Source organism: Ochotona princeps, chromosome 1 (genome assembly GCF_030435755.1).
Source record: "Ochotona princeps isolate mOchPri1 chromosome 1, mOchPri1.hap1, whole genome shotgun sequence".
In the NCBI taxonomy this organism is placed as follows: Eukaryota; Metazoa; Chordata; class Mammalia; order Lagomorpha; family Ochotonidae; genus Ochotona; species Ochotona princeps.
In genome coordinates, this window is record NC_080832.1 from 111,441,050 (window position 1) to 111,464,807 (window position 23,758).

The 23,758-nt window shown below is 44.6% G+C and overlaps 1 protein-coding gene across 4 annotated transcripts in view; it reads left to right on the forward strand.

Moving 5' to 3' along the window:
• SLC26A8 (solute carrier family 26 member 8) overlaps positions 1–23,758 on the forward strand; it is an 85,385-nt gene that overhangs the window by 26,909 nt on the left and 34,718 nt on the right. For all 4 annotated transcript variants that reach the window (XM_058663987.1, XM_058664001.1, XM_004590474.3 and 1 more), the window contains 7 exons: positions 1,061–1,242; positions 6,101–6,265; positions 6,974–7,123; positions 8,601–8,683; positions 11,220–11,367; positions 12,176–12,289; positions 19,270–19,347. In XM_058663987.1, coding sequence (XP_058519970.1) covers positions 1,061–1,242; positions 6,101–6,265; positions 6,974–7,123; positions 8,601–8,683; positions 11,220–11,367; positions 12,176–12,289; positions 19,270–19,347 — 920 coding nt within the window. The remainder of the gene's footprint in view (positions 1–1,060; positions 1,243–6,100; positions 6,266–6,973; positions 7,124–8,600; positions 8,684–11,219; positions 11,368–12,175; positions 12,290–19,269; positions 19,348–23,758) is intronic.

The following is a 23,758-nucleotide window of genomic DNA, read 5'->3' on the forward strand; positions in this document are numbered from 1 at the left end:
CAGAGAACTTTAAACATAGGATATATTTTTGTTCCTATTTACTCATATGTTTGTGTCGCTATGAGGATTGGATAGGTTTTTGTTTTGTTTTTTAAAAGATCTATTTTTAATTTTGTATGTGAGTTACAGAAGGGAGAAACATCTCCTGACTCACTCCTCAAATGGCTTCAAAGGCCAGGACTGGGCCAGAGCTTCATCTGGTTCTCCTACATGGGTGGCTGGGGCACAAATCAAAGAACTGGATCAGGGCCCAGCATTGTAACCTAGTGGCTAAAGTCCTCACCTTGCACATCCCGGCAGCCCCGCTTCCCATCCAGTTCCCTGCCTGTGACCTGGGAAAGCAGTCAAGGATGACCCAAAGCCTTGGGACCCTAAACCCACATGGGAAACCCAGAAGAAGCTCCTGGCTCCTGGCTCCTGGCTCCAATCGTTACAGCCACCTGGGAAGTGAATCAGCAGACAAAAGATGTTCCTCTCTGAATCTCCTCCTCTCTGTATATCTGACTTTCCAATAAAAATAAAATAAATCTTAAAAAAAAATTTTAATCTTTTTTTAAAAATTGAGCTAGATCAGCATTGGAGCAGCCAGGACTCAAATTGCTGCTCTTGTAGGATATGGGCGTCACAGGCAGTGGCAACACAAACCCTGGGTAGATAAAATTTCAAATAGGTCAGTATCACCCTGCATAAAGTAAGTTCTCCAAAAGTGTTGGGTATTTTCTTCCTGTTATATCAAGCAACTCTGTCTCATGATCATTTTACCCCCAACACTTTTAGCCTCCTCTGAGAGCAGGGTGAGTCTCGCACTTGTTTCCAGTCAATTTCTCTTTGAATCCACTCCACCTGTAAAGAAGACTGCCTACCTGGATCAGCAACGTCTAAATGCAGGATGTGGAGCCACAGTTCTCTGCTTTGCTCTTTCTGATTTCTCAATAAACAGCTAGTTTCAAATAAGAACAGTTGTTCAAATCAAGGACAGTACAACATCAGACCCCACTTTGTTTTTGTCAGCATCTGGTGGTTCACCCCACACTTGAGCTCCACCCTCTGTCTTCCACAGGTTCCTTTTTCCTCGTGAGCTCCCTGCTGATCAATGTCCTGAAAGGGATCCAATTCAATGACGGTCACCTGATCCTGGGAAGTTTCATCAAGGATGACTTTTCTGACCCCTCCTTCTTCATAGGCTATAACAAGTCCCTGAGCATGGTGGCAGCCACAACTTTTCTGACCGGGATTATTCAGGTAGGCTCTCAGTGGACCCCTTGCTTCCATTGTTCTGATCTCTTGTGATGTCTGTGGAACTGCAGTTGTTTATCTCTGGAATATTTGCAGGATGTATAGATATTCTCTCACCTCTATCACACACACATAAAAGCTTCTTTCTTAAAAACACTGTACATGTGCTCAGTGTGGTAGCACAGTGACTAAAGTCCTCGCCTGGCATGAACTGGGATCCCATATGGGTGCCAATTCATATTCCGACTGCTCCACTTCCCATCTGGCTCCCTGCTTGTGGCCTGGGGAAGCAGTCAAGGATAGCCCAAAGCCTTGGGACTCTGCTCCTGTGTGGGAGACGCAAGAAGAGTCTCCTGGCTTTGGATCGGCTCAGCTCTGGCTATTGTGGCCACTTGGGGACTGAACCAGCAGATGAAAGATCTTTGTCTGTCTCTCCTTCTCTCTGTAAATCTGCCTTTCCAACAAAAATAAATAAATCTTTTTTAAAAAAGAAAACCACTGTAGCTGAGATTTAGGATAAGATACTGAACCTTCTCATTATTCCCTTCTCTGTAGCCAAGAAGGGCCCAAGGACCTGAGTCCCAGAGTTCGGCTCTTGATTCTACCTTTTACAAAGTTACATCAGAGCAGGCACTGTGGCACAACAAGTTAAGCTGCCGCATGAAATGTCTGTGTCTCACATCTTGGGATCACACCTCTTTCACCTTTTCCTCCCATGCAGTTTTCTGCTAATGTGTCCAGGAGGTAGCAGATGATGGTTCAGCTACTGAACCCCTGCCATCCAAACCAGAGACCCAGATTGGGTCTTTATTTCCTGGGTTCAACTGGAGAAGACCTAGTATTTGAGGGATGAATTAGCCAATCTCTTGTCTCTATCCCTCTCAAACAAAAACATTTTGAAAAATTATATTCTTATGACAGAATAGCAATTGTAGGTTAACATGCAGTATTTGGGATTAATAGACATTGGAGTTAGCTCTTAAATCCTTGGTCTGCTATGAAAAAGACCACAACTAAAGGACAATTATATGAACAATTTATTAAAATCTCAAAACTTATTTTGGCATTGTTTTCCATTTCCTCTGCGGATTATCCACCTAAAACTTCATTCACTGAACTGAAGTCACATCTTCCAACTGTATTTCTCTGTTTTCTCTACTATCCCATCAACTAGTTGATTTTCATTCATATCCCATAAGACTACCTTGCACTAGGTAAGGATTTCTTAAAATATTTAATTATTTATTTAACAGTAGAATGACAGAGACAGGAGAAAAGAGAAAGAAAGATATCTTCCACCCACCAGTTCACACTCTAGATGGCCACAACAGCTGGGGTTGGCCCAAGCCAAAACTGGGAGCATAAAGGCTAAAGCCACAGCCTGCAATGCCAACATCTCATATGGTTGCCAATTTGAATCCCAGTTACTCTATTTTAATTTTTAAGGATTTATTTATATTTTATTGGAAAGGCAGATATACAAAGAAGGAGAAACAGAAAGAAAGATCTTCCAGTCGCTGGTTTAATCCCTAAGTAGCCACAACAGCCGAAGCTTAGCTAATCTGAAGCCAGGCGCCAGAAACTTCTTCTGGGTCTCTCACACGGGGGCAGGATCCAAGGCTTTGAGCCATCCTCTACTGCTTTCCAAGGCCATAAGCAGGGAGCTGGGTGGGAAGTGAAGCAGACTCAAACAAACCAGTGCCCATATTGGATGTCAGCACATGCAAGGCGAGAATTTAACCACTGAGCCATCACACTGGGCCCAGCTACTCCACTTTACATACAGCTTCCTGCTAATGACCTGCAAAATGCAGCAGAAGATGGCCCAAGTACTTGAGGCCTTCCAGCCAAATGGGTCTGAAGGAAGCTCCTGGCTTCAGCCTGACCAAGTCACTACTGCTGCAGCCTTTTGGAGAGTGAACAAGTGGATGGAAAATCTCTCTGTCTCTCCCTCCCTCTCTGTAATTCTGACTTTCAAATAAATACATTTTTTTAAAGGGAGCTAGTCTTAGAAAAAGGAATTTCAGAAAATCTAACTTTGTAGATGTAAACCTACTGATTCAAGAGGCTTAGGAAAACCTGTAAGAAGGCCTAAGAAAATCAAAGCTAGTCCTCTGAAAACTGCAGGCATAGGAGAAAGTCTTGAAAGCAGCAAAAGAAGCCTTAGGAAAACAATTCAAATGACAGTACATTTCTTACCAGAAGTCGAAGATTAGAAGGAAGAAGCACCATATGTCCCAGGGGCTAAAAGACTGCCTATCCAAAATCTCATATCCAGTAAGAACAGCCTTCGGGGCCGGTGGTATAGTACTCTAGGCCTTGGCCTGTGAAGTCAACATCCCAAAAAAGGGAGTCCCAGTATTTGAGTCGCAGATACTCCGCTTCTGTTCAGCTCCCTGATTATGATCTGGGAAAGCAGTTTGGGATGACTCAATGCTTTGGGCCCCAGCCCGTATGTTGGAGACTCTGACTAGGTTTCTGGCTCCTGACTTTGGATCAGCCCAGCTCTAGTCATTGTGGCCATTTGGGGGAGTGAACCAGCAGATGGAAGTTCTTTTTGTCTCCTTCTCTTTGTAAATTTGATCTCTGTTTCCAATAAGAATAAATAAAATATTTTAAAATGATTTTAAAAGCCAAGACTAGATCATAATAATGGCTATTATTTATTGCTATTACATATTTTTGGCTGTCCTAAGATCTTACTCAATCCTTACAACCCTCCTTATGAGGGTAAATGTTACGGTGCTCCTTATTTTAAGGCAACAAAACATAAAAAGATTAAGTAAATTGCCCTAGAGCACACAGCCAGTGAGATGCCAAACTAGACATCTATTTCTGGGGCATCCATTTCAGAATTTATGTTCTAGTTCATCTTAAAATACAAAATGATATTCATAAAAGTGAGAAGCTTGGTGCCAAAAGAACAGGAAGGAAAATAACATCTTTTAATTACATTAACTGTATGTTAAACTCTTTCATTCAACATTTAGTTGTTGCTTCCTTGTAAGAATGACAGGTGAGTTTCATTTCACAGGCCAGTTCTGACAGTGGCTGCCTAAAACATCCCTGTAGTACTGAATCCAAAGCCCTATCACAGTGGGCAACAAAGAATTCCATGGCAGTTTTAGAAATTTGCCAGTGATAAGATGGGAAAAAGGATGCCATGAAGAAGGGCTGGTGTGCATTTGCATCTGTCACTGTTTTCAGAGTTGAGCTAGGTGTTTCATCTGCGATACGTAATTTACTCCACATAGAATACAGGGTTTTAAGTACTATTCACATTCTATGGATGAGGAAACAGAGGCACAGGGCCTTAGTTACCTTGTCTAGACTCACACAAGCCATTAAGTGGCAGGACCAGGATGGAAGCCAGGTTCTCCAACCCCAAGAACCATGCCCTTTCACTACATCTCTTAAAGAGGAGCATTTTATAGAGTTCTTGAAAGATATGATGGACATGGATTGGGAGAGATGATAAAAAAGAAAAAAGAAAAGAGTTGACACATATGCACAGAAGTGGAATCAGCTAAACATACAAATCCTATAAAGCAGATACATCTACCTATAGTAAAAAGGGCTTATTGGACAATAATGATAGAAGATTAAGGGAATCACAGTGCCTAGCTGATTGCAAACTTTGAAATAATAAGTTCTTAAATCTGGAAGATTTACTGTCCAGAATTTGTTTTTCTAAGAATGTCAAGTGTGGTGAAGGTGAGGTGGTGACAGTAGTATGGTAGGCTTCTAGGCTACCACTGTTCCTAGATAGTATCCATTGAGTTGGGCCAATTTTCTTACTTTATACTTTTTTTCTCTGAAGATTTATTTATTTTTATTGGGAAGGCAGATTTACAGAGAGAAGGAGAGACAAAGATCTTCCGCCTGGTGGTTCACTCTCCAAGTGGCCACAATGGCTGGAGCTGAGCTGATCCAAAGCCAGGAGCCAGGAGCTTCTTCTGGGTCTCCCACATGGGTGCAGGGTCCCAAGGCTTTGGGCCATCCTCGACTGCCTTTCCAGGCCACAAGCAGGGAGCCGGATGGGAAGTGGAGCAGCCAGGACATGAACTGACACCCATATCGGATCCCAGCTCATGCAAGGCGAGGACTTCAGCCGCTAGACTACTGCACTGGGCCCATAACCTACATTTTAAAGGGGTTGGTGCTTATCCTCTATCTATTTCCTAATTCTGTGGGGGTTTTGTTATGAAAGAGTGACATATATGTTACAAAAAAATGTCAAACAATTATAGACACATAAATTATAAGATGTTGTCATTAACTTCCACATCCATTCCCCAAAGACAGAATTTTTTGTTAACAGTTCACTTATCATTTTTGATCCTGTGTATGATTTTAGTATGTGTTAAACAAGGTTTACTTTTTACTGATTCGTGTGTACATGTAAAAAAACTGTAATTGTATCTTCAGTATGTATCTAACTCTGAAGAGTTGAATACTTTCTATTTAAACATTTCAAGTAAAGAGAAGAGTCAAAACCAAGAAGTGTTATCGGGGTCTTCCAGTTGCTTTAAACAGTGTCTTCCTTTGGGCAAAGCTGCCTTACACACAGGGTTAACAGCTTATTGAAAAGCCTGTGGATACAAATCATCTTGCGACCATAGTGACCTAGAAGGCAGTAAGTAGATCTAGAGCAAGATTTTAACCAAGTGAGCTAAGCATGCTCTGTTTCAAGAAAGGAGATAGTATAGTTCACTCGTTGTTAGGAACCTCCGAATCACCACTCAGAGACCCTCTTAGTAGTTTTTGGGCTCACCCGGCCTCCAGAGAGCGCTGTGGGTGCCCTCACTGGTTTGATGAAATTCTGCCCTTCTCTGTTTTTCCTTTCTGTCTGACCCCGCTGCAGCTGTGCATGGGTGTGCTGGGTTTTGGCTTCGTGGCCACCTATGTTCCAGAGGCTACAATCAGTGCGTACTTGGCTGCCACAGCAATGCACATGATGTTGTCCCAGCTGACTTGCATCTTTGGAATTATGATTAGTTTCCATGCTGGTCCCATCTCTTTCTTCTATGTGAGTAACTGCGACCTTTGCTCCAGAGTCACAAATGTCTCCTCTGCCCTTTAGCTTCAAAGAGAAGCAAGCCCAAGTACAGAGACTCCTGCCGGTTTCTAAAAAAGGCACAACCCACAAGCAGCTCAGTCAACGAGGGTCCTAGAATTAATTTTGTCTTTTCTGGATTCAAGGTCTTAGTGAATTGTGGATGTTAACTGGACCATACCCTCTGCTGCATTATCATTTCAGCCTAGTCTTTTAAACTACCTTTGTTTACTTTAATATCTAATATTGAAGTTACCTTATTGATCTTACTTCATGTGATTGCATACTTCCTAACAGACATGTATTCAAAAACAACTATAGAAAATGAAATACTAAGTTGTTTCTGAACGTAGGAATGGTGTAGGAGCTAAGCTAAAGAGCATGCATGGGCTGGGACTATCACTCACACGTAAGCTAGTACCCAGGACTCCTGGGTCTTCTGCCTTGAGCTGAAGCAGGAAGTAGACTCTCTCCTGATGGAGCTCTGCGGTCTACCTCTCTGTGAACCTAGAAATGCACATCCTCCCTACCTTGGTGCTTGCCCTCTGTCTTCTAGCAACAGTCATGAAGACCTCCCAGGCCCAGTAATATTCCTAAGCTTGTCTGAAAAGAGCATTATTTTCTAGATCTAGACAACTATCATATCCCTTTCTGAGCCCCTGTAATTTTGTTTTCTTTCAGAACATAATTAACTACTGTTTAGCTCTCCCAAAAGCTAATTCCACCAGCATACTACTATTTCTAACTGTGGTTGTTGCTCTGAGAATCAACAAATGTGTAAGAATTTCTTTCAATCGGTATCCCATCGAGTTTCCCATGGAATTAGTTCTGGTAGGTGTTTTTGATATAGCAAGTGTACTTATTTTATTTTAAATAAAATTAAATAAAAAAAATCTAGGAAGGCAAAGGTTTGTAGGAGACAATAAAAATAAGAATTTTTTAACTTGCTGAATTGTGTCAAACGAAATACATTTAGGTTTTTTTTTTTTTTTTTTAAAGATTTTATTATTATTGGAAAGCTGGATATACAGAGAGGAGGAGAGACAGAGAGGAGGATCTTCCATCCGATGTTTCACTCCCCAAGTGAGCCACAACGGGCCGGTACGCGCCAATCCGATGCCGGGAACCAGGAACCTCTTCCGGGTCCCCCACGCGGGTGCAGGGTCCCAAGGCTTTGGGCCGTCCTCGACTGCTTTCCCAGGCCACAAGCAGGGAGCTGGATGGGAAGTGGAGCTTCCGGGATTAGAACTGGCGTCCATATGGGATCCCGGGGCTTTCAAGGAGAGGACTTTAGCCGCTAGGCCACGCCGCCGGGCCCAAAAATACATTTAGTTTTAAATGCATGCTTATGCTCATATTTATAAAATGTTTAATTAATGCTTATTTTCAGTTTAATTAATGGATAGAAAGTATATTATTTACTTATACAATGTGATGCTTTTGATACACTACACTTCTTTTAATTTAAAAATTTATTTTATTTTTATTGTGAATTCAGATATACAGAGAGGAGGAGAGGCAGAGAGGAAGATCTTCTGCCTGGTGGTTCACTTCCAAAGTGGCCACAATGGCCGGAGCTGTGATGATCTGAAGGCAGGAGCCAGGAAAATTCCTCCAGGTCTCCCACACGGGTGCAGGGTCCAAGGCTTTGGGCCGTCCTCGACTGCTTTCCCAGGCCACAGGCAGGGAGCTGGATGGGAAGTGGGGTCACCGGAATTAGAACCGTTGTCCATATGGAATCCCAGCACATGCAAAGCAAGGACTTTAGCCACTAGGCTACCTCACCAGGCCCTGGTACACTATACTTTACGAAATAATTAATCAAGCTCTTTGACATCGACCTGGCCCTGCCTCTCTGTCTCTGGCTTTTATTTATCTATGTATTTTAAAGCTTCATTTATTTATTTTTATTGGAAAGACAGATTTATAGAGAGAAGGAGACATCTTCCATCCACTGGCTCACTCCCTAAATGGTTGCAATGGTTGGAGCAATTATTCTGAGTCTTCCACGTGATACAACAACTGGGGTCATTTTCTGCTGCTTTCCCAGGTCATGAGTAGAGAGCTGGATGGAAAGTAGAGCTAAATCAATCTCCAAATGGGATCCCAGCACGTGCAAGGGAGAATTGGCAATTGAGCCATCACACCAGGCCCTCTCTCTGGTTTTCCTAGACTGGGACTACAACACATTTCATTTTCTGTCTCCCAGAACAGACTCTGGGTGCCTCTATTTTGGAAGGTAAGGCACATGATGTTTAAATATTCACAGGCCTCTTTTTTCTTTCTTTCTTTCTTTTTCCTCCTGCAGATTCTTGGCTTCAGTGTGATTGCAAACCAAATCAGCATGGCCACAGAAAACAGCAAGATGCTCGTTGAGATGATTCCTTATAGGTAGGTCGTTCCACTTGCCAGGACTGCTGTTGTGTTTCTGAGGTGCACTGTTAGCGTCTGAGCACACAGCCCAGTGTGCCCTCCTCCAACAGTCCCTGACCAGAGCCACATTCCTTCTGGAACACACATATTGACTGTAGAAGGGCTGAGACAATTCCTTGTTTTCGCTATGGTCAGATTGTCTCTCTTCCTGTAGTCGAGTCAATCCCCTTTGAATAGTGAGAAGATGCCCTCTTATTCAGAGTGCATGACAGGCCCTCTTGACCTCTGCCCCTTTCTGATTAGCTCTTGAGGGAGAGAGCAAAGCTGCCTCTGCTTTCCCAGCCTCTGACCTTGGGCTCAGGGTTCAGGGGATGACCATTCCTTCAGCCATTTAGAGGAATTGGTGCCCTTGACTAAGTTATTTTTTTACTCTTGGTAGAAAATTACCTTCAAATGATTTGGAATGTAGAATTCTTTAAGGACAAGCAATTATTTACATCTTAATTCCAACCAGCGTCTATGGGGTCTCATATTTGCTTCTGCCAGGAAATCATACTCCTTTTTTAAGTCATAAATTTTTAGCCTTGATTGATGAATCACATCAGCTGAGAAAGGCAATATACTTCACTTTATTAATTCACAGGCAGGCTTTTTTTAAAAAAAAAAAAAAAAAAAGATTTATTTATTTTTATTGGAAAGGCAGATATACAGAGAGGAGGAGAAACAGAGAAGATCTTCGATCCAATGGTTCACTCCCCAAGCAGCTGCAACGGCTGGAGCTGAGCTAACCAAAAGCCAGGAGCCCAGAGCTTCTTCTGGGTCTCCCATGTGGGTGTAGGGTCCCAAGGCCTTGGGCCGTCCTTGACTATTTTTCCAGGCCACAAGCATGGAGCTGGATGGGAAGTGGGGCTGCCTGGATTAGAACCGGCGCCCATATGGGATCCCAGGGCTTTCAAGGCAAGGACTTTAGCCTCTAGGCTATTGTGCCAGCCCTATAGGTAGGCTTTAAAAAAATAATAATTTATTTTCCATTACAAAGGCAGATTTACAGAGAGAAGTAGAGAAAGAAAGATTTTCCATCTGCTACCTCACTCCCCAAGTGGCCACAATGCAGAAGCTGAGCTGATACAAACCCAGGAGCAAGGTGTCTCTTCCAGGTCTCCGATGCAGGTGTAGGGTCCCATTGCTTTGAGCCATCCTCCATTGCTTTCCCAGGCCACAAGCAGGGAGCTGGATGGGAAGTGAGCAACAAAGACATGAACTGGTGCCCATTTGGGATCCTGGCATGTGGAAGCAAGGATTTAGCTACTGAGCCATTCCAGTGGGTCCAGTGGCAGCCTTTTGAGGAGATTTGTTCATCACCCCATATTGAACAGAGACTCCTAGAACAAATTCAGACAACCAGACTAATCTGCCAAGCAGAATGCGGTTCTCCCAGCTGGGGTACAGTCTCATAGATGTGGGGGTATCTCACCTAAGATATAGCACAGGTCAACATGGAGCACCTTGTGTCAGGCCTGCTATTTCAGTAATACTGGAAAAAAAAAAAAGTTGATTGTGTTAAATGAGCAGAGTTTTCTAGTTAACGACATGGTGGGAACCATACCTGGGAAGAGATTTTGATCCTGGTTTCTATTTGGCAATGATTGCATGGTACAACATGTTCTTAACAGAGATAAGATGTATTGAATTAGTAGAGTTAGTAAAATCAGTTGACTATGGTTATCTACAAAGTGAACATCTCAACATTCTACTGATGTCAAAATTATTGGAGGGAAGAGGCAGACAGAATTTGGAACCAATTTGTAATGAGGGCAATGGCTAAAGTTATATACCCTGAAGGGTATAATTTTGAGTATGAATAAAAGGAATTTCGTTTAGCCTTTTAGCTCTAAAAACACCGTAGATGTGATGGTATCCTGGTATGCTCTCCCTGATAATACTCCATGGTGTGCTTTCAAACAGGATCAGAAAACCATTTCCCATGAGTCCTTGTGGACTCATCAATATTACCATTGATATTTGGCAAAAACCTTGAACTGGAAGACAATAGCAGTTGCTAGCTTACTTGCTTGCTTTCTTTCTATTAATTTTACTGGAAAAGCAGATTTACAGAGACAAAGATTTTCTGTCTGCTGATTCACTCCCTAAAGTAACCACAACAGCCATAGCTGAGCTAATCCAAAGCCAGTAACCAGGAACTTCCTCTGGTTCTCCCCCATGTGGATGCAGGGTCCCAAGACTTTGGCCCACCCTTTCCTGCTTTGCCAGGTGCATAAGTAGGGAGCTGGGTGGGAAGTGGAGCAATCATGACAGGAACCGGTAACCATATGGGATCCCGGCACTTGCAAGGCAAAGATTTAGCCACTAGGTCCAGGTTTTCTCAACAGCCTTAATCACTGGTAGCGGTCGACAACAACCAAGCCCTGTTGCTCTACTTGACCCTTATTGTTATAAACAGGAAGGTCAGTCCTGCCCACTGTAAGTGTGGAGTGAGGTAAGTGCCCATGAAGTATTCCTGCTAACCGGGAATAATTTCACTATTTTATTGCAGCTTCCTGTTTCCTATTACACCAGATGTATCAGAGCTTCGCCGCGTTTTTTTCCAAGCCATCTCCTTGGCTTTGGTGAGCTCCTTTATGCTCATGTTTCTGGGCAGGAAGATTGCCAGTCTCCATAACTACAAAGTCAATTCCAACCAGGTGAGAGGATTATTACTTCTCTGACCCTGTGGTCTTTGTTTTCTATTCTGAACCTCCTGTCAACACGAAGGCCGGATTCTTATTTAATCATAGAGTCACTTGGACTGTAATTTGGATCATAATCACAAAAGCATTTTTGAGAGGTGAAGGATACTTGGCTTTGAAACCACTTGAATTAACATGTTACTCACCTAGGACAGATGCAGTGTAGAAAGGCAGGGAGATAACAGATGACATCATATTATTAAGCTAACAGAATTCCTCCCTTCTTAATTCTATCTTTCCACTAAGTCTTTAGATGTCAACCACACACTGAGGACTGAGAGGCAAAAAGAAATGCTGAGAAATCACATCCAAAGCAAGGCTACTAATCTACATAATTATGTTGGCCTGCCAGAAATTATCTTAATGGTTATGTTTTAGGGGAAATTGTCAACCATCCCAAATTTGGTCTCTTCCCTAGGAGACAAGAGGGCAACATGATGCACTTCGATTCACAGGAAAAGGAGAATAGTTGTGTGCTTCTCACGATCATTTTAGGTTCTGGCCACCACATGAAAGACAATAAAACCACCAGCGTGTCATTTCCCCAGCTTACAATCACCTGCTGAAATGCAGGTTAACTCAATGTAGGAAGTCAGATTTACCATCCTTCTGTTCTCTCCAACGACTGTTTCAATGTGTTGTTTGAAATGATGTGAATAACCCTATCATCATACACAAGAAATAAACAGTTCACTTTATCTGAAACTCAAATCAGCATCCTCCAACAAAGAGTAGTCCTAAAGTGTCGGCCATTTCTTTGCAGGATTTAATAGCCATCGGCCTTTGCAATCTCGTCAGTTCATTTTTCAGGTCTTTTGTATTCACTGGCTCCATTGCCAGGACTATTATCCAGGATAAATGCGGAGGAAGACAACAGGTATGTTGAAATACAATGTAATTTCTGATTTGTAAAGATACATATACTGATCTATATGTGCATACATAGAAGGGGAATGTATGGATTTTATCTTACTGGTGTTTTAATGTTATGCCTGATAGGAAATATTTCTTGGAAGAATTTGAATCCCAGGCTTGCGTTACATTTTGCTCAGATTTGGTCTTAAAAGTTATGTGTCAACATGGATCTTGAGTGTCACTTTCTAATGGGAATGTTATTAGATAACCTAGGTCAGGTTCTCTTCAGATGCTCCAAATAAGGGTAAGGGAGAATGGTGACAAACAAGATCCTAAATGGGAGAAAGCTGTTCAATTGTGGATAGGAGATGTTCTAACTCATTTGTTCATGAGCTCTGAGCAGACTAGACAATAGTCATGTGGTAGCATGGGAGGAGGCCCAGTCCTGTCTTAGCATGGAGCATGTTGAAACAACAGGCAATTATCAGAATTGAAACCAGGGTTCAGATGACAGAGAAACGGCAGCTGAAGCTAAAGATAAGCTTATATTTTAGAAGTATAGCAAGAGGGGATAGAAATACAGGTATCAGAAGAATGCACACCAAATGTCAGCATGGAAACAGGACGTGTTCAGCTCATGGATAGGTATAAGGTGAAATCAAATAAAAGGTAAAAGTCAGAAAATTAAATGGAGATGAGAGCAAAGGTCCAAAGTTACTTGAGACATTTTAAGTGAATAGTGCTTCTTTCAGGTACACTGGCCTTTTCAACTCCTTGACAGAAAGAAAGAATTTTGGGTGTGGGTACCAGAACCTAAGGGATGAATCCATATCTTGGGACACTCGCATCACATATCTAAGTGTCAGTTCAAGCCCCAGCTACTCTGCTTCAAATCCAACTTTCTACTAACACATCTTGGGAGGCAGCTGATGATGGTTCAAGTAACTGGCCTCTTGTTCCACACCTAGAAGCATGGATTTCTGGGTCCTGGCCTTGGGTTGACTATCCCTGGCTGTTGCAGACACTGGAAAATGAGCTATGAGTGCAAGTGCGCTCCCTTTCTTTCTGTTGCTCTGCCTTTCAAAAAGTTGAAAGTAAATTAAAAAAAAAAAAAAGGAAAGAGGAATTTGAGTTGTTTTTTTTTTTTTTAAAGATTTATTCATTTTATTACAGCCAGATATACACAGAGGAGGAGAGACAGAGAGGAAGATCTTCCATCCGATGATTCACTCCCCAAGTGAGTCGCAACGGCCGGTGCGTGCTGATCCGAAGCCGGGAACCAGGAACCTGTTCCAGGTCTCCCACGCGGGTGCAGGGTCCCAATGCATTGGGCCGTCCTCGACTGCTTTCCCAGGCCACAAGCAGGGAGCTGGATGGGAAGTGGAGCTTCCGGGATTAGAACTGGCGTCCATATGGGATCCTGGGGCGTTCAAGGTGAGGACTTCAGCCGCTAGGCCACGCCGCCGGGCCCAGCACACTGTTTTAATTATGGGGAAGAAGATGCACACATCTGGGGGAAAAAAAAAAAAACTAAAATGCAGTGCAAGGCAGAGCAAGCACAGAATGAATGGGGACACTAAGGAAAGAGTGTCAGAAATGCTGTGAGAAGGAAACTGATGGAGGAGTGGCACTCCCAGGGAGCACCAAAAGGCAGTGTGAGTGGATACAGCGGGCAAAGGGGGGAAGGGCTTCAGCTGTGCTGAACTCAGAGGCCTCTTACCGCCACCTGCCCTGGGCGGTGGGGACTGGAGGAAGAACAGCTGTCATGATGGTGCTCACTGATTCCAGGAGTAGGTAGCTGGGCATGAGCCCCTGATGAGCATCTTGACTCACTGGACAAAGGGTCTACCCTCAAGGCAGCCTATGACTCTCCTGCTGGGATTTTGCTGTCACCTCATTCTATACATCACGTTCCCTGCCAACAACTGCCCCCTCTACCGGCACACAGGTCCCTAGAGTTGCTAGGGAGCCCTTCCTCCTGAGACCCTGTGCCAGCCAGTGCAAGGTGCCAGCTCCAGCAGGGGATGCTGCCGGCTCCCAACTCTGTACACTGGAGCTTCCCAGAAGCCACTTGAGTTCCTGATCTGGACCAGAAGAGATCCCACAGCAGTGCACGTGCTCTCCACCCCTTTTCTCTGGGGGCTTTCCATTCCCTCTGCCTAAGGACACCCCAATTTCTTCCAAGTTTCTCGGGACTCCAGGAAGGACAAGTTAGAGTGCTGACCCCTGAACCTCTCAAATACCACCTGCCACTGTTTTTCTTTTGTATTTGGCATAAACAAACTATTTATATGCGTTTGGATTTCACTTTCCTACTTCCACATCTAGAATTCATTTCCCTCCCTTGGTTGCAGCAAAACCCACTCTTCCTTCTATTGCCCACACTCAGACTTCAGAGCTGCAGCAGCACTGACTTGCAAAGAGGAAGAACCCTTGACATGTAGCCAATGGGCTTGTCCCCCCTCCCACCTTCCTGCTTGTCTATTTCTGACATCTGTGCTTCCCTGTTCTCTATCGTTTGGTTCCTTTCTTTGTGCCCTGATTTCTAAGGACTAGCTTTCTTAATTGTGCCCAGATTCCATTATTATAAGAGAGAGGTGCATTGTGTTCTTATCAGAGAAAGCAGAGGCCGCCTTTTGCGCTGGTACAGCTGGTGCCCACTGCTGCTTTTTGCACCAAGGCGCCCACCAGAACAGGCTCATGGAGGCCTGGAAGTGTGGGATTGTGGGGCTCCTTGGACAGGGTGCCAATGGGGATGGGCAGAGAGTTGGGTGCTCATGTCCAGGCAGGTGGAGCAGAGCCTGGGGATTTTCCACGTGCATATTCCCAGGTGGGGTAGAGGGAGGGCTCTAGGTTAGCATGCTGGCCTGGTGTGCTGGTGGACTCGGGTTGGGAAACTTCGAAAGAACCTGGATCTTGGGCATGTGGAGGGGTAAGGTCCGAGGCCGACACACCTGCCAGGAGCAGGCAGAGCTCCAGCCCAGCACACCACTCCACCAGAAGATCAGGCTTCAGAAGGCTGGGCTGGAGAACCCTTGTGTTCCTGGGCACAGGGACTGTGAGCTGATCAGGGAAAGGGGCAAGGAGATGTGTGAGAGGGAAGAACACTGAGGGAGTATGTCACAGGTGAGGAATGACTTCTGAGGGACTTCCACCAACAAGACTACAGTACGTACAGGTAAGCAAGGGGGCAGAGACCAGGCATTTTGGAGGGAAGAGGTTGGAGGACCTTTATCGGTCAGCCTGGTGCACTAGCTCACATAGGAGACCTGAGCTGGACTAGTTAGCATTGACCACTGCAGAACACCATACTACATTGCAAATTAAAGCTAGAGCTGGGAGCCTACCCTCCAGGGAAAGTTGGAACAAAAGAAGGGTCACATTAGCCTGGGTCGTGACACTAACCAGCACGTGATTTAGGCCTGGGTGTTGGTCAGGCTGGGCAAGGTAGCTCCACTTGTCAGCCAGTGTGTGTTGGTTTTAGAGGGGTTGAACTGGGCAGGGTTGGGCCAATCTTAGCCTATTGGCATGTACTGGGGCCAGGCTGGGTGTGGGCCATGCTAGATTAGGGGTTGGACTGGCGAGACAGGTGGTGGCACCAGCCACCATGAGTGTGGACTGGATAATGGAGTTGGTTGGGTTGAGCTAGGCTTCAAAGTCCATTGACATATACAAGAGCTGAATGGGATGTGGGACAGACTGGACCAATCTGCTACACATACTGGCAAGCACAGGAACCAGGGCTGGGGGCAGGCCAGGTGGAGGTTGTTTGGGGGTTGTTCTGACTAGATTGTAGTTTCCGCTGGTGTGCATGAGGGCCAAGTGTGTTGTTGTAGGCAGGGTTGGGCTGGGCTGCAGCATCCATCAATTTATGTAAGAGATGGGGCAGGAGACAGAACTGACCCAGCAATTGCAACAGCCAGTGTGTGCATAGGCTGATGTGGGAGACGAACAGGGCTGGACCTCGTCCTGGTAAACAAACACAAGAGTCAGGTCTGGGATCACCTCAGAAAAGGTTTCTTGAGGATCCTCCCTACTGAACTGCTGGACTCAGAACTCCAACCATGGGGAGAATCGCAGGATCTGTGGACTGACCATGGAGTGCATGTGTCAGAACTGGGCCTCCTCAGTGGCTTGGATGGAACAGTGGACAGCATGCCCAGATGCACATGGAGGATATTGCAGTCCATTTGGAGCCTGCAGAGGACATCTGGTACCACAGCAAAGGAAGGCGGGCAGAAAACTGGGCAACTTCACCAGTCAAGTGCTGACAGCAAATATCTGGGCGAATAGAAGCTCTACGGTGGACTATGTCAGCCAATGGACCTTAGAAGCATTTCCCCATTCTTGGATCAGTGAGATCAACAGCAGTTCAGAACTATCGAAATTACTTAAACAGAACCCTTGGAGCATGCTCCACATCAGGAACCCTGGGGATGACATTGGGTGGCTGTTCCCCACCCCTGGGTACTGAGGCGGTTGGGAGGCTGGGTGTGGCTTCTCTCCTTCTCTTCCCTCTTCCCCCATATATAGGAAAAAGAAAGAGAAAATTTAAAGAAAATGGTCTCATCCATTTTCCCCTAATCCTCAACCCTTACCACCCTAATCAACTATATAAACATCATCAAAAATAAAAATTAAAAAAAGACAGAAAATGGTGCAATGCAGACAGCCTGGATTTTTATAGTCATATGCTCAGAGAAGTTGGAAACTGAATGTATGCTTCCTTAATGTGTAACCTTTGGTGAGTCTTCATCCGTAAAATGGGGAATCAAACCAACCTCTCATTGCAAGAATTAAATTAGGCACCTGTCACCTAGGAGATGTTCAGAAGTCACAGTTTCTACCCCAGGTCCCCAGAACCCAGGAAGCTATTCAGTAATCCACGGCCTAACCTCATGGAACACACAGTGGCTTATGGAGCCGTTAACCTCTAAGGATCTGTGTATCAACAGTGACCACGGTTGTGGGAATTCCTGTTGCCTTGAAACCCTGGAGAGAAGGCAGAGCCAGCGTTTGTCCAAGAACATCCAAGGAAATGAAGGAAAACCTGAGCAGAAAAGCAGAATAAGCCCAAGATGTCGAGTGCTGCCATGTTGCCATCTTCAGATCCTCTTCAGGCACAGCACCTGAGATCTGAGAGCCCTGGAGCCTCTTCCTGAGTGAGGCACCACGTCACCAGGAGCGTCCCCTGGACATGCCGCTGAGGCCACAGTCTGACTCCCAGCCCTCCCAGCCATCTCTGGCCTGATAACTTGATGAGTTTCAGTATGCTGTTTGCATTCATTTTAAGATGGGTTTTTATATAACTTTTTCTTTTTGGCGGGGTTGGGGGGTTGCCTATCTTTGTTTTCTAAACAGAACAGTTTTGGAGAAAAGAAGCAGTAAGAAAGAAAAGGCCTTTCCTACAATAATCAATATTTACATGGTTATTTCAAAAGCAGGAAGACAGAAAAAGGAAGAGGAAAAGAGGGATTGAAGAAGAGGGAACCCTCCCATCCACTGATTCTCTTTCCAAGTGCCCACAGCAGTAGGGACTGGGCCAGGCCAAATCCAAGAGCTGGGGCTTCAATCTGAGTCTCGCACATGCATGACAAGAACATTGCTGACTTGAGCTATCACCTGCTGCCTCCCAGGATCAAAACTGAAGCCAGAAAACAAAACAAAACAAAACAAAAAAAACCTGAAGCCAGGACTTGAACCCAAGAACTCCAATATGGAACGCAGGCGTCCCAGGTGGTATCTGAACTGATCCAACAAATGTCTACCCCCAAAGTAGTTGTTTTCTGCAGTACCAGCCAAAACCAACTGAAACTGGAGCCAAAAATTAGATGCAGCACTGGGTTGACAGGCAGATCAGCTGGAGGGGCTCTGGTCTGGGTTACTGTTTCAGGACCACAGTGTATGAAATATTCACCCAGAGCTTTCTGAGTTTCTAAGCAACTGGTATCCCTGAATCCTTCCCACACGACTCTGAGGCAGTCCAGCTTTTCCATGTTGGGCCACTCACTGAAGCTGTGAATCAGCTAGAATGGGGAAAGGAGGGAGTCAGATGTGGACTGCATTGCTTCTATTTTCAGTGACACATTCCTGTGGCAAATAGCAATACATAGTGAAGGAGAGCATACAGCAGGAGAGAATCATTGCAGAGTGACCCTTTAAGTGGGTTAGATTTGAGGGTATAAGGGGCTCCCTCAGTCCTTGCTTGTGTGTGTGATTGTATCAATTTGTGGTTACAGTTTTACCCCACCCTCCATTCCTCAATGGAAAGTGACACTGCTTTCCATTGTTTGTAATGCTATGTATGGGCTTTGATGGAAAGGTAATTTACCAGGGGAGGGTCGGCCAGGTGAGAGTTGTGGCTGATCCAGTGTCCCTGAGCCCAGAGTAGTCAACTCAGTGGGGACAGGACCTATAGCCACTCTGTGTAGCCCTGAGTCACTTGACTCAGATCGTTTTGTTTTGCTTGGATTGAACGAAAGCAGAAAGAAGCGGCAGTAGGAAAATAGGAAGTAATTTCCCTTGTATGTTTTTAAATGATACACCACTAAAGCAGTTAGATGGGGAATTAATCAAGCTTCAAGCTCTAAATAGGAGAGTGAGGGATGGGATATCTGTATGTGAGGAGTAGAATGGGTGGGGTTTCAGGGCTGTTTGCTATGGGTTGTGCAAGGAGGACGTGTTGAGATCCAGTCTGAGTAGACTTCAGATTCATAATATGGAGCAGTGACAATAAGGAGTCAAATCCTCATGCCAGTTGGGAACTTTTAGGAGGGCACTCCTGCCTTTCAATTTATAGGTATTTACCAGGCACCTTGGCGGTATGCAAACATTTTAATAAGACCTAGAAAATGTTAGTTCAACGAAAATGCACTTACACTCACGCCCAACTCCGTATAAGAAAATGAATGGCACACTTGTCATCAAGAGTAAGACCTTGATGCCAGACAGGGCCCAGTAAGTTCCTGACAGCTTCTCTCTGACCCATCTCTGTCTCCTCAGTTTGCCTCTCTGGTAGGCGCAGGTTTGATGCTGCTCCTGATGGTGAAGGCGGGACACTTTTTCTGTGAACTGCCAAATGTGAGTAGATATGACCAGATAACCACGTGACGAAAGAACCTCTGGAGTGCATCTTGGGGCATCTTGGAGGAGAAATGCATTTGGCTTGTTCCCAGTGATTGCTGTAGTCTAATTCTAGCCCTTTCCCTTGAAAATCTCCATCACAGGATAGCTATATCTTTATAGATATATATAAAGTGTGTATATATATATATATAAATGTGTGTATACTATACAGAGCTTGTAAATGTGTATTTTAAAATTTTATTTATTTGAAAGGAAGAGTTTGTTTCCAAGAGGGTTATCTTTTTACTCAAAAGGGAAAGGGGCAGAGAGGAGAAACAGAGAGAGAAATCTTCCATCCACTGGCTTACTCCCAAGATGGCCACAATGGCCAGCGCTGGCCAGGCTGAAGCCAGGAGCATTATCTAGGTCTCCTGAGTAGGTGCCAAGGGCCTACACACTTGGGCTATCTTCCTTTGCCTTTCCCAGGCTGGATCAGAAGTTGGACAGCCAGGACACAAGCAGGTGCCCACAAAGGATACCAGTCTTAGGTTTTACCTGTTATGCAACAATACCAGCTTTTTAAGTGTATAATTTTTTTATTGAAAAGTCAGATTTACAGAGTGAAGGAGAGACAGAGAGAAAGATCTTCCGTCTGCTGGTTCACTCCCCAAGTAGCCACAATGGTTGGTGCTGAGCTGATCTGAAGCCAGGAGCCAGGAGATTCTTCCAGGTCCTCCACTCGGGTGCAGGGTCCTAAGGCTTTGGGCCATTCTCCACTGCATTCCCAGGCTACAAGCAGGGAGCTAGATGGAAAGTGGAACAGCTGGGACATGAACCAGTGCCCATATGGGATCCTGGATGTGCAAGGCGAGCACCTTAGCTAAACTGTGCTGTGCCCATTAAGTGTGTATTTTTATATGCAGAACAATATAACAGTGTCAGGCTTACAGTAAGCATTCAAGAAACCTTAGTTACTAATGTTATTATTACCATTCTTATCTCTTCTCTTTGCTGCTTAAGCTGTAGAGCAAGGTTTGTAAGTCAGGATTTGATGAAAAAAGGAACCCAAACAAATTTCATGCCAAACTGCCTGGCTGACACATGCTTGTCAACTTGCTGTGCGTCCCTGCCATCTAGTTCCCTACAAAGACCTTGTTCTGTATTCATCTGAACTTCATCCTCCTGTGGCTGCCACACCAACACTTTGTTAGTACACAGCACTAGAGAATGGATCTGAATATTAAGTTTTAACTCAGTTTTCAGTTGGAATGCCCCTGGAAGAAAGGCCATTTCTTCCCCCTGTGTTAGTTGACCACCTGGCAGTTGGTGAAGCTGATATATCTATTGGCTGTAATCAGTTTCTTCCAAGTTTTAATACAGATCCATGCCCAGTGGCCATCATTTCCTTCAAAGTTTTCTTCCTGCTTCTTTTACTCATTTTCATATCACACTCAGGGAGGCTGCAGGTTTCTTACCTGCTGCAGCAGCTTGGTTACACCCAGAAGTGGCTATCCCCGAAGTTGAAATGGTTATAAATGTTATCCCGTCCATCCTAACACTTCCCTTCCACCTGACCAACTTGGGGTTCCAAGGATCTTGGAACCCAGGCATGGAATCTACACAAGGAGGAAGGGATGGATAAAGCTTGTGTTTAACACAGTTGTGCTCTGACTCTCAACAGAAAACATCTCTGAAACTCAGCCTAGAGTTTCTATAAATCTAGGAATCTATTGTAGGAGGGCGTTTCATTAACTTTGAATAAGTGAATTTTGTTTAAACAAAACTAGAAGACTTTTTTTTTAATTCAAACAAAGAAAAACAGTAAGAATTCTCTGAAGGGTAGTGATAAAAGCAGATAGTATAAACATTCTGGGGACAAAATGGCCCTTGTTTCTGGCCAGCCACATCATTTCACATGGTTTGCACAGCATCCAGCTAACGTGTTTCAGGGCAAGGAGATGTGAAGATGATCTGTCAAATGGAACACCTGAGTCACCGCAACAGTGAAGCTCAGTGAATATTAAGCTGTGGATAAAAGCCATAGAGAGGCTCTGCATGATGGCTCAATGACTAAATCCTCACGTGTAAGCACTGGGATCCCATATGAGCACCAGTTCGTGCCCTGGCTACTCCACTTCCCATACAGCTCCATGTTAGTGGCCTAGGAAAGCAGCAGAGGACGGCCCAAATTCTTGGGATCCTGCACTCACATGGGAGACCCGGAAGAAGCTGCTGGCTCAGATCAGCTCAGCTCCAGCCATTGTGGCCATCTGGGAAGTGAACCAGTAGATGGAATATCTTTTTCTGTCCCTCCTCTCTATAAATCTGATCTGCCTTTCCAATAAAAATGAATAAATCTTTTTTTTAGAGATTTATTTATTTTATTACAAAGTCAGATATACAGAGGAGGAGAGACAGAGAGGAAGATCTTCCGTCCGATGATTCACTCCCCAAGTGAGCCACAACGGGCCGGTGCTGTGCCGATCTGAAGCCGGGAACCAGGAACCTGTTCCAGGTCTCCCATGCGGGTGCAGTGTCCCAAAGCTTTGGGTCATCCTTGACTGCTTTCCCAGGCCACAAGCAGGGAGCTGGATGGGAAGTGGAGCTGCCGGGATTAGAACCAGTGCCCATATGGGATCCCGCTGCGTTCAAGGCGAGGACTTTAGCCGCTAGGCCACGCCGCCGGGCCCTCAATTTTCTTTACAATGTTTATAACTTTGGTTTTTATGCCTTAATTCACCATATTAGATCATTATTAAGTCGTTTATTAACTATTTATTGGAAAGTCAGATATACAGAGAGGAGGAGAGACAGAGCAGAAGATCTTCTGTCTGATGATTCACTCCCCAAGTAGCTGCAATGGCCAGAGCTGCACCAATCCAAAGCCAAGAGCCAGGAGCCTCTTCCAGATCTCCCATGTGATTGCAGGGTCCCAAGGCTTTGGGCCATCCCCTGCTGCTTTCCCAGACCACAGGCAGGGAGCTGGATAGGAAGTGGGGCTGCCAAGACACGAACTGGCGCCTATATGGGATCCTGGTGTGCAAGGCAAGGATTTTAGCCACTAGGCTATCGCACTGGGCCCTGAATTAGTCTTTCTTAAACTCACACTGTTTACCAGCAAACCAGCACTAGAAATTCTATTAATTCATTGTAATGTTAATGATTTTATTTTTCCTACTCAGTTCACACTAATTACAAATTCAATCAAAATAATTCTTTTTCAGGAGTTCTTACTATACATTACATTTTAATGTGCTAATTTTATATCTCTGGCATTAATCAGGCTAACAAAAAGCCAGTTTTTCCCAGCATGCACTACAACTCAAGTATCTACCCTTGAATATTCACTTCTCAAAATGTTTTCAGGACTCTCCTCAATTATACTTCATATGTACATATATCAAAATTATGTTAGGGACATTTTAGGGAATATTAACACATTTATCAGAAGGGCTCTGCTATGTTTTGAATATTAATCTGTATTTTTGAATGTCTCTTAACGACTTATATTCTTAAAGTTTTTCCCAAGGGGATGGCATTGGGGTGTAGCGAGTTAAGCTGCTGCCTTCAGGGCCAGCATTCCACATGGGCACCAGTTCAAGACCTGGCTACTCCACTTTCATTCTACCTCCCTGCCTATGCACCTGGGAAAGGAGCAGAAGATGGACTCCTGGCTTCTGACTGATATAGCCTCAGTTGATACTGCCATTTGGGGAGTAAACCAGCAGATGGAAGATTTCTCTCTGCCGCTGTGTCTACCCTTGCCTCCTCCAATATCTCTGAAGCCCTTTCAAAAAAAATTTTTTTTAAGAGAATTTTAGCACCTGAAATCTTATGGTAAGCATCATAGGGCCTGGTATTAGCATTATATCACTGCAAGCTAAACTGCCACTTGCTGTGCCAGCATCCCATGGCAGAGTGCTGGTTCAAGTCTCAGCAGCTGCACTTTTGATCCAGCCTCCAACTAACATGCCTAGGAAGGTAGCAGAGGATGACCCAACTATTTGGGCTCCTGTCAGCCCGAATATTCATGGAAAATTCATGGAGTTCCACATCCCTGGTTTCAGGATAGCCTAGTGCTGCTATTGCAGCCATTAGGGAAGCAGACTAGCAAAGATTTCTCTCTTCCTGTGTGTGTGTGTGTGTGTGTGTGTGTGTGTGTCTTTGTTACTACACTGTTCCAAAAAAACCTTTTTTAAAAAAAAGAAAATAGGGGTCTGGCACAGTGGCTCAAAAGGCTAATCCTCCACCTTCAGTGCCAGCATCCCATATGGGTGCTCTTTCATGTCCCACACTGGGAAAGCAGCAGAAGATGGTTCAAGTATTAGGCCCCTGCACTCACATGGGGGACCTGGAGGTAGCTCCTGGCTTTGGATCAATGCAGTTCTGGCTTTGTGACCATTTGGGGAGTGAACTGGCAGATGGG